Source organism: Cynara cardunculus, assembly GCF_001531365.2.
Source record: "Cynara cardunculus var. scolymus isolate 2C chromosome LG 5, CcrdV1, whole genome shotgun sequence".
NCBI classification, from domain to species: domain Eukaryota; kingdom Viridiplantae; phylum Streptophyta; class Magnoliopsida; order Asterales; family Asteraceae; genus Cynara; species Cynara cardunculus.
The window spans coordinates 36855651-36867790 of NC_037532.1; the positions used below are offsets into that span (position 1 = coordinate 36855651).

General features: G+C 30.7%; 1 protein-coding gene across 1 annotated transcript; it reads left to right on the forward strand.

The window, feature by feature from the left end:
• Positions 1-7643: 7643 nt before the first annotated feature.
• LOC112513782 (plant UBX domain-containing protein 1-like) lies at positions 7644-11678 on the forward strand. Its single transcript, XM_025120144.1, has 7 exons — positions 7644-7747; positions 8714-8810; positions 8904-8972; positions 9267-9334; positions 9414-9543; positions 10217-10321; positions 11334-11678. Exons 1-7 carry the CDS (start codon positions 7727-7729, stop codon positions 11540-11542), a joined length of 699 nt encoding a protein of 232 aa, XP_024975912.1. The 5' UTR covers positions 7644-7726; the 3' UTR covers positions 11543-11678.
• The last annotated feature ends 462 nt before the right edge of the window (positions 11679-12140 follow it).

The following is a 12140-nucleotide window of genomic DNA, read 5'->3' on the forward strand; positions in this document are numbered from 1 at the left end:
AAAGTTTCATTTTTATAACGGATATGGTTTTTCCTCTAGCTCGTTCAGTTAAATTTCCGTTAGTGAGGAGACATTTTTGTCTGTCCACCTTCCTCTTTCCTTGACTTCAATTTTCATTAACAAATTTGATCCGTCAAGCTATTTTTACTTTTGTAACATATTTGGTCCCTCAAATTAAATTACATTAGTATAACAAATTTGGTCTCTCAAACAACTTTTTATTTTTATAACATAAACTTAATTGAAGGAGTTAGAGGAATGACCGAATAACCATATCCGTTATAAAAATCAAACTATAGGGAAGTCTCTTGTTAATAATTTTTTTTCAGGGACCTTGCTCGTTAATTTATGTAAACCACATGGACTAAATTTGTATTTAACTCTAATTTTAAATAAGACTTTAATTAAATTCATTTGACAAATATAATGTCATTCTTTTAACAGGTCATGTATTTAATTAAAATCTCATTTAAAGTTATGTTTTATAACAAAAAAATTGTAGCTTTTATAAGTCATTACTATTATGGAGAGTTCTTTTATAGGTCATGTGGGTTGGTTTCACGTGAGACGTCCAAAAACATCCTATAAACCTCTTGTCAGTTTTTTAGATAAGACGCTTTATAGTTTTGTTCTATAAACTTAAGTCTTATGAAGTATTTCATTCGTTAAATTTATGTAACTATTAACTCATCAACCCGTCTCAACCCGTAAGGGTTGGGTTATACTTTTGAATATGTTAGGTTAGGTTGAGATTTTTCCAACCCGTTATAATTGGGTTGAGTTGTAAAAATGTCAACTGCCCAACCCAACCCGCATACACCCCCATGTAAAAGATGAGGTTGTTTACCGTACATTTTAATTAATAAATGATGTTGACTGAGATGTTGATTCGATAAAGAACGAAAAAACTCTCTTACTTTATTAGTGTTTACCCGATTTATGTTGGTATACCACTCCTAAACTTGCTTTAGATTGTGCCTATTTTCTACTCCAAATAAACTAAGCCCTTGTTTGTTTTTTATAAAAAAAAATCTTTTATTAGTCTCTTATGTCTGATTCGTTAAGAGGTAAGGTCATTCAAACTGTTTGTTTTTTTTCAATTTTTCATAGACACATATGTTTTATTGTCCTCTTATTAGGTAAGAGGTAAACCAACCTCTTATTTGCTTCTTATTGTTCTTCAAACCCTCAACAACGATGTTTTTCAATTAATTAACCTTAATCGATCAATCTTTACCAGATCAATCCTCATGTCTCTCAATTGATGTATTTTAATATGATTTATATGTGTTAAATATGTTAATGACATATTTTTCGTTTAAATTAATGTTAATTCTATAAGTTAGATGTAAATTTCATAATGATAATGAATAAATACGTGAAATTGTATAAATTTTATCTATAAATTCAACAATATAATTTTTTAATAGGTAAAATAGACAATTTAAACAAATTCAGGCATTTATCAGTTTATAAAAACAAACAGTCTTATTAATTCAGATTTCATACTTCAGCAACATCTCTTATAAATCAAAAGTAAAATAATACTTCGAATTTTAACATCTTTTAAAAAACAAACGCCATATGAATGAAACATTACTCGAATATCCATTTTGAATAGTGTTCGAAAAAGGTATAATATATGCATTTCTTTTACCCTAATAAGTAAAGAGATTGTTTTCGTAAAAATTCTCACCTCTTTTTATATTCCAAAGCATCTTTCATAACATATATTCATTACCATCTTTACAAATTACAAATGCAACATCAGAAGTTAATTCATTTTCTACTGATTATTATTTTTAAGTGAAAAAACAGCTATTAAGATGTTGTTTGTTTACTCTTTGAAGTTTTACTAAAAAAACAGTCATTGAATTGTTAAGATGTGAATTTTGTTTGACAAAAAAAAGTTTGTCTCTTAATGGTTATAAAACTCTTTGAATGATTTTGTATCATGTATTATTCCTTAACCATTCAGCGTCATAATTTTATTATAAGCAATTACCGAACAATTGTATTTCATTTTGCATTATATCATAAGAGTCTCTTGATGATTCTTACTACTTAATTATTCTATACAAAACCATTCAGTAACTTCTCAATTATTTTATTTCTCGTAGTTATCAGATACCAAAAAAACTTTAAATAATTAAAAATAACTTTGAAATTATTATTTCTTATAACATAAATGTTTAACTCCTAAATGTCTATTGTTGACTTTTTATTAGATATAAAATTGGATGATATATTAATCATATATTTTAATAATATAATTTAAAAATATACGATTCATCCAATCATTCTCAAACCCATTCTATATTTACTAAAAGGGTATTCGTACAATATAGCGAGATACATTTTTATTTTAGTGTTTCGTTTTATTTTTTATTTATGTTGATACAATATGGCTTATATAGTTTTGAGAAAGATAATATTTTTACTTTTAAATAAAAATAAATTTGAAAAAATATATCGATATTAATATCAAATTAACTATTAAAAAATTATCGTTCTTTGTACAATTTCTTTAATTCAAAATTCTATTATAATCTAATTTAGGTCTAATAGCGAAATAATTTATTTTTGTCTTAATAATATAATTTTTATAAAAGATAATGATTATGTTAGAACTCAATGATTATCCTAATTATATTTTAGATTTTTTATATTTAAAATGAGATGTTTATCTTGTCTTTGATTATGTTTATCTGCAGTTAGTTACACAAATTTAGGTATGGAGCTTTAATAAGTTGTACTTACGCATAATCTACTTGCAATCTTGAGTTTTAAGTAATATGCATTAATAAACGGTACTTTACGCATAAAAAGTGGCTTTTAAGAGTTTTTGTCAAATGCTTTATAATATAGTATAGATTGTATTAAATATATTGTTTTAAGGAAAACATAAAACAATTATCTGGTTTAAAATTTTATTACATGAATTTTAAGATAATGTAAATCACAAATATGGTGTTCATTTGGTTTAAGTTTGGACTCCAAAGATCAAAAGTGTTTGAAAGTCTCAAGTTCGAATACAAAGAGGAATAAAAATCCTCTTTTGTGGCCATCGAGGTTCAAATTTGATGATTCCGGGCTACCCATGAAGCGGATGATCACTTTGGGATTAGTCACCTCACATAGCGGATTGGATATTCAGGTTAATAATATTTTTTTAAAGATAATGAAGTGTATTTAATCATTAAGTTGATCACAATCATTTTACATTTTAGGGGTTGTTTGTTTACCTCTTAAAACAACTCTTAAAATGTGAATTTTGTTTGGTAATAAAAAAATTTCTGCTTCTTCATGATTCTAAAATCCTTTGAATGAGATTCTCTTAATCATTTTGACCACTTAATTCTATTGTAAACAATTTCCAACAATTATATTTTATTTAGCACTATGTTATGATAGTCTCTTAATCATTTTGACCACTTAATTATTTTACACCAAATCATTCAAAAACTGTCCCTTTTAGAGTTTGTTAAAATTTATGTTTTAAAACCAGTTTTTATTAATGTTTTGTGTTTTGTTAAACAGCTCAGTTATTCACCAAAATAATCAATTTCTATTTATGATATGATAATACTAAAAAAAGTATTGCAATTTATTATTTCACCCAACTCTTGGTTTAAAGTTGCAAGAGAGATTTGACCCTTCAACAACCATATTATTCACAATTATAAATTCCTTAAAAAAAGAAAAATGAATGTTTTATTTTTATTGTAAATTCATATTTATTTATAAAATTTATTATTAATGTGATTGTACTGTTCTTTTATAGATAATAAGAACATTTTTAACAGGTTCTCTAAAATGGAGAAATAAAAAGTTAAAATCTTCCAAAAAATGAATTATATTTATCTCCAACAGATTCTTTATTTTGAGGATTACACAATTAAGTATATCATTAAATATTCAATACAACTCATAAAATAATATTTATCTCTTTTAAACATTTAAAGCCAAACAATCTTATTGAAAAATTAGAAAAAATCATTTATTTATTTTTTTGTAAGTAATCAACTTTGAAAAAATCTCTAAATTTAAATAATTTTATTATTTTTTTAAAAAAATTTCCATTCTAAAGAGAATTTTAGGAAATAGAATAAAATATTTAAAATTTTTATTTTAAAAAATCTATTAAAAATGGTCTAATAATAATTAAAATAATAATAATAAAGCAAGTACATTAAATTTGAAAATTCCAACTCTTGGACCTAGATATGTTCACCGGTTGACATTCATTGGATGTAAGGGGAATCGAACTGATCCAATCATCTGTTGGATGTTGAATTTTGCCAACCGATCTGATCCGATTAACATTGGATAAACCGATCCAATCCAATCTAATGGATGATTGGATCGGTTCGATTCCATCTATTTGATACTTTTATTGAATATCCATCGGATATCCAATGGATGGTCCGAGGAGATTGGATTTATCCAGTGTGTTAATTCAATTCAATTCTTTAACAATAATACAAATTAATTAATCAATTTTAATGTGTTAAAACCGACATAAGGAAAGTTAAAAATTTAAAGTCTCACATAAAATAAATTCCAATCTAAACAATTTGAAAATAAATTAATTGGATGAGAGTTGGATGGACAACTGGATGGTCATTAGATGATTAATTAGATGTTGGTCGGTTCAGTTCGATCTTGGTCGGTTCTAGACTGCCATTTGAGAACCGATCGATCCAAATTGGATGTTGAAAGTTTCAATCTAATCTGATTTAAATACAATTGGATATTCAATCATGATCAATTGATTCTAATTAATTGAATCAGTTTCAATTGAATCGATTGATTTTTTATACAACCTGCTTGGACCCAATATTAAAAAAAAAAAAAAAAAAAAAAAAAAAACCCGCCATCAATACTCAATAGTACGGGCACAAACGGAAATGTCACTCAACAAGAGTGGGCAATGGGGCTCATTTCATATTAATCAGCTTTTGGAGCGACACGTGTCGTTTGTTAATTGGCCTAATTATTTGCAATTACTTAATAGTCTTGTATATTTTCTTTACCAAAACACCGTCTTTTTCGTTACAACATAAATAAAGAAAGATTAAGGGGCTGTTTACCAAACGTTTATTCGGGTAAGTGAACACCAAATCAAATAACCTTACTAGATGAATATAGTAACGATCAAGAATCTTACCTGGTAAGAGCGAGACAAGAACCAAGAGTTCTTACCCGATAAGTGAGGGCGCTGACTCTTACTAAGGTAAGTGCTTACCGGGTAAATTATTGCATATGATACCGTTTTGGTGGACTAAAATCTTATCCGATAAGTAAATGATAGTGTTAAGTTTACCAGTAAGCGCTTACCGGGTAAGTGTTTGGTAAAAACCTCTAAGTTACGTTTTTATCAAAATTTTATTGGGTAATTACTTATCAGTAAAAATCGTTGTTCTTATTAACCTTATCTGGTGAGGTTAGCGGTCATTAAAATGACATCATATGTAACCGGTAAGTGTTTACTAGTAGAAGTTTTTATTCTTATTTACTAGATAAGACTCTTGTTCCTTACTTTGCCTCTTACTAAGGTGACGTTTGTTTTTAAAGAGATGTTGAAGTCTGAAATATTATTTCACTTCTGATTTATAAGAGGTGGTGAGGAAATCTGAACCAATAACACTGTTTGTTTTTTTGTAAAATGATAAACGTCTGAATTTGTTTAAATTGTCTGTTTTTACCCATTAAAAAATTATAGTATTGAATATATAAATAAATTTATACAATTTCACATATTTATTCATTATCATTACAAAATTTACATCTAAATCGTATAATTAACATTTGTTTAAACGATAATATGCCATGAACGGCATTTAACATATTAAAATCATATTAAAATACATCAATTGTGAGATGTGAGGATTGGTTTGGCAAGAATCGATTGAGAGAAATGATCGATTAAAGCTAATTGATTTAGAAACACCGTTGAACAATAAGAGACAAAGAAGAGGTTGGTTTACCAATTACCAGATAAGAGGACAATAAGACATAAGTGTCTTTAAAATTTTGAAAAAAACAAACAGTCTGAATGACCTTACCTCTTAACGAATCAGACATAAGAGACTGATATAAGTTTTTTTAATAAAAAACAAACAAGGCCTAAGTAAGATTCTCAACATTTATCATGTTAATCCGGTAAGACAAGCGACACAATAATCGTTTGATAAACAACATCTGATTACGCATGGTTGGTCGTAAATGTTAGGAGTGGCTTTTATGCCGATAAGCACATTTGCCCAGTTGAAGGTACGAGCAAAAGTGTTTGCAGTATTTATGAAATCAGAATCTAGAATCTAACAAGGAACAAAACGTAAAGTGAATAGAAGGGCATAAATTCCCACAAGATTTTAGCAGGCATCTCATTCCTTGTTAATCATACAACGAGAGAATAAAATGCAAGTTTATTCTATTTCTCTGATACCTTATTTAGATTCATCTGATTTTTGTCATCTTGTAGCCTTTCATCAGCACGTTTGTGTGACTCGTATAAATTTCCAACTTAAAGTTTTATTTCACGTGATTTTTTTTCCATCCAAGGGCTTGTTTGTTTATCTATTCATAGTTCCATTAATAGACAGTCTCTGAATCGATAAGAGGTAAATATTGTTTGGCAAAAAAGTCTGTCTCTTAATGATTCTAAAACACTTTAAATGATTTTGTATCATGAGCATCCCTTAACCAATCAGCGCCCTAATTTCATTGTAAACAATTACCAAACAATTATATTTTATTTGTACTTGTTGTCCCACTCTGATCAATCTTCAAAGATAAATCTTCATAGATTCATGACAAATCTGGATATGAACATTAAAAACTTCATAGAGAGTTGAGAGAGAAAGTCACTATACGTAAAATGAATTTTACAATAAGCTTCCTATAACAATTACAAGACAAACACCTTATTTATAGGGTCAAACTATAAAGTCCTAGTCAAAGTCAAACATAACATACAAAGTCAAACACGATGTCTATTTTAATTATAGACAATAGTAACTTTCAAGACGAATACAATTTTACACTGACTTTTAGTCCTAACATTACTATATAACGAGAGTCTCTTAATCATTATGCACCAAATTATTCAACAATTGTCAAACAACCTCTAAGTATAATATTTAATGTATTAATTAACATATATGTTTGCTTTATATATAATCAGTTCACAATGTGAAACCTTTTTACTTGCATTTTTGTTTCATAGACAAGCGAAAAATATTCACGTTGTGAGATAAATAAATTATAAAACAAATTTATGTTAATTATTATATTAAATTATAGCCATAGATGAAAAAAACCATATGAACTAACGCATGATGTCCTGGTTATTAGAAATTTCACAATTTAGAGTGTTTTCAAAAGAAGGTCCCTGTATACAAACTAATTTTAACCATCTATCTAGTTTAATGAATATCTGATTTCATAAATATATTTTTTCTTGATCAAAATTAATAAACGCTGATCTTATTTCATAAATATTCAAATCATAATAAATCTGAATTGATTTTTTCGAATAGGATTTGAATTTAGAACATATCGGATCAAGACTGCTAAGGGTGGCCCAATTAGAAAATCTGAACTTGCCCAATACCCAATCTCCTTGCCGGAGGCTTCTTGCGCAAGATAAACGCAAACACAATTTACACAAACTGAGCTTCGTTCTACAAAACTTTTGAACTGAAGAAGATTTGATCATTCCATGGACTCCCAATTTGCCAAGGTATTGTTCTTTTGCTCCTCATCTCTTCATTACGAATTCGATTAGGGCTTTTTTTCCTTCATTTTTATGATGTTTTGCCGTCAATTTTAACCTGAATCGAAGTCTTGTCATCTATATCTGATTGTGATTGATCGAATTGTTTTAGATTTTTACTCCCTAACGTCAATTGGACCTCACGAAACGTTTACTGTGGTCCGTTCTGCTTTATAATGAGGGTGATTAATCGAGTTCTAATGAAATGAATTTGGATCAACCTATTAGGGATTGAGAAGGATCAAAATTGAGAACTGTGTTCAATTTTCGATCAAATTATGTTATCATTTTCACATTATAAGTCTAATTGCAGCATTGATTTGAGATTTGGACATTGCTAACGGGAAGTAATTAACTTAGAACATGCATCTGTTTCATGTAATTAGTGAATAGTTATCATGTGAAATCGTTAGCTAGAATTCCTACCTATATACTTGCTTGTTGGACTGTTGAATGTTTTGAATATAAAAACTTACATATAGATAGAATCAAGAATAAGTGTTTGTTAGCAGCTTAATGTGCTTAATGAGCTTAATGAGCTTAATGGAAGTATGGAACTCACATCTTATTCGGTCAGCTATATGTGACTGTCCGGTAGTAGCTTAATAATATAGAAAGGACTTGATCAATAAGTTTCTAGGAGGGAGTTTCATGCAGAAAGCCAAGTTTGTTCTAAACCTACCTCTCCCAATTAAAGAATACGCTCATTCTATCCATAGAAAATTTTCTCAAACAAACACTCTCTCAATCTATACAGACAAATTAATCCACATAAACAGCTTTATCCATAGAGGACTTAATGGAAAACCAACCAAACAGCCCCTAAGAAAAGAGAAGGATGAAGAAAACTAGGGCTAAAGACTTTTGCTGTTAATACATAAAGGTACTATATTTTGACAATGGTATCATCTGCGAACTATATTGGTAAATCAGGAAAAGCTTGATGCAGCGAAACAAAATTATGGACGAGATATTCGTGTATTTGAGACAACGACTACCTCTAAAACATCAAATGAGCCAATCATCGATGGTATGGATTTACTTCTTCTTTGAGGCTGTATAACTAAATGATTAATGCATTACATGTACCTTTTTAGACGTAACGGGTTTATTAATTTGATAGAGGAGCCAGACGAGTTTTTCGAATTCACTGCTGAAGATTATTATCGCATATTGGCTACAAAAAAGGAAGGTGAGAATATGTATATGGTAATTTCTTTTTGGTGCTGTAAGGTAGCATTTGGTACACAGATTGGATGGGACAGGACTGGACTAATTGCCTATCCAATGTTTGGTACGATTAGAACAGGACTGGACTACGACTAATTGCCTGTCCTATGTTTGGTACGACTAGAACAGGATTGGACTGATTTTATGACTTGCGTTTGGTAAGACAGGACAAAACTGTTAAAATGATCAGATTGCCCCTAAATGTTGTTTAATGTTTTTTTATATCGTAAATAACCATGTGCACAATTATGGACAGATAAATTTTTGAAGACGAAAAAAATCCGAGAAGCAGAAGAAGCTGCTCGTAGATCAAGGATTACAAAGGTAAAAGCTGAATTGTTCAAAGCCAATCCAATTTAGCGTGTTGTAACGTCTTCATATAACGTCATTTCTTGTTGTACAGGCTGTGATTCGTGTCCGCTTCCCAGATAACCACACATTAGAAGCTACATTCCATCCATCGGAGACGATGCAAAGCTTAGTTGATCTACTCACAAAAGTTGTCGCTCAACCGAACCTCCCTTTCTATATATGTAAGCATATCTTACGTTCCTACCTATTTAATTAAATACATATATAGGATAAACAATAAATAGAGTATGCGAGATCTAATAAGCAAATAGAGGAGCATTTCACAAATCTGACATGAGCTTCAAGTATTTAGCAGAGGCGGACCTAGAATTGTTTTGAAGTGATGACACCATTTGACTATTGAAAACCAAGCTATGGATATTTTTTAGAAAATCATCATTGTTCTGTTGGTTAGTTTCTTGGTTTTTGCATGTGAGGTCCTGTGTTCGAGTCTTTTATCCCAAATTTTTTTAGATTCATAATAAACCTGAAATTAAAAGCTAGAAACTAAGAAAATGATAAAAATGGGATTCAAATCCGCACATGGAAGGCCAGAAAAGACTGTGCAAATCAACTCTATGAAGAGAAACTTGTGTTATTATTGTAGTTTCAAAGAATATACAGTTGCACCCAACAAAATAATAGGGTGACACCTTTCATGACCCTAAATTTTTTAGACTATGACAAAAGAATGAAGCGGTGGCACGATAGTGGGTCCGCCGCCCTTACTCCTAATTGAAATTTAACTAAATGTGGTCAAGATGATTGCCATCTTGCATTGCTTGAAGACGGTGTTTGTAATCAAAATCCGAGCCGTGTTATCAATTTAAATGTAGTCTTGCCATTTTCTTGCAGATACTACTCCTCCAAAGAAGCAAATAAAAGATATGTCTCAGGACTTCTATTCCGCGGGTTTTGCTCCGGGTGCAATCGTCTATTTTTCATACGATCAATCAAAAGGTCAGTACTTCGCTGTCTTCGAAGAACTAAGGGCCCGTTTGGTTTACGGGATTTAGTGGGACTTGGAATTGGATTCCATTCCAATATCGTGTTTGTTTTAAAGGAAAGTCCATAACTGAAATCCCACAAACATGGGGATAGTTGGTATCCATAACTGAAATCCCACAAACATGGGGATAGTTGGTATTTTGCGGGGTTGCTTAGGATTTGTTTTTAAATATTTTAAAAAAAGTTAAAAACACTTGAATAAAAAGGTAATCTAATTCTTTTAATAATTTTATACAATTTGTTTTTAAATTATTTATAAATAATAGAATTCAATTCCATTCCAAATCCTACAAACTAAACGCATGTTAACTATTATTGGTCTTGGATAGGGTTAGTGAGCCGACTGTTAGTCACCTGAATCCTAGGTTAGACTAGGGGTGTGTAGTCCTTCCCTACCACGGCTAGGATTTTGGTTGCTTACTTCTAACTTGTTTTTCAATTTTTAACGCTGCCTTTCTTGTTTTCAAGATTGTCTTTTCCGAATGTTCTTTTTACACAATTTTTTTCGAACAAACACTATGCACAAGCAAGACGTTTTCACATAAACGTTTGCAATATTCTTTGGGGTACAGGTCAGGTCAGGTATATGTCCATCTTAGAGCATATCCAACAGATTTTTGACAATTTTTGCTCCAATAGATTCACCAAAATGGAGAAAGTGAGAGAGAGGGTATAAATTTCTCCAGATTTGGAGATCTCTCCAAAAATGATTACCATGAGAGAGAAATGGTCAAAATAGAGAATCGGTTCGAGTTGAATGTAATTTTGTTAGAGATTTTGAACTTTGGTTCTCTATTTGAGAGAACTATTAGAGAATATGTTGGAGATGCTCTTACCCTCTCTAGACCCCACCATCAGATGGGATATACCAGGGTTTTTTGGTTTGGTTTGGTTGTAAGTTGCAGATAAGTCTCATTGTGACTACTAATGAACCAGAGGTTAATGGTGTGTTTTGGGGGTCCAGGTGATGATCATGTTGGTGCTGCCTCGGGTCCGTTTCTAAAAGAGGATATAATGTTGTTAAAAGGTCTGGAACTCGTAGCCGAAGAGGAGAAACCTGAGGTCAACCAAGGTGCCACCAAACTTGTAGCTGCTGGTGGCTCACCAGCGGTTCAAGAGCGGAAGCCGGCTGCCGATAAAAAGATGGTGAAACCAAAGTGGTTGAGAATGTGAGGGTTTACAAAACAGTGTTGTTTGTAATGATTTGTAAAAGATTTAGATATGAAAAAGATGTGCATCAGCTGTTAAGAATGATCATATGACTCTTATTTGTATCTGTATTTTTGTTTTGTAAGTCGGAGGTTTTCATAAAAGCTGTCTTTGTGGGGGGTGCATTTGGTACACTAAACAAGACAGTAAAGAACAAGGATTACAAGGTTCAACGTTTGACATGACTTTTATGTGGAACAGACAAACAAATCGTTAGAGTCAAATGGAGATCAGTTGACATATGTCTTATCTGTATATCAAACGCATCCTAAATTAAGGTGCATGTACATCCTATTTTTCGGACCCTATATCCAGCAGGATATACTGGGTCCATTTAGTTTTTATTTTCTAAAACTATCTCATGTTCTATGAGCAAGCTAACCAAGTTAGGTTGGTTCCATGTAGAGATGAACAAGGTCTGGATTTTTTATGATTACTAGATTTCACTAGTTCGAAAAACACATGAACTTCAAAAAGCTTGGGTTGGATTTGGTTGGGCTGGATTGGAATGCTTACCCTTTGTGTTTTATTTGCACCAAGTCTTGAACTGGAACGTAGTATT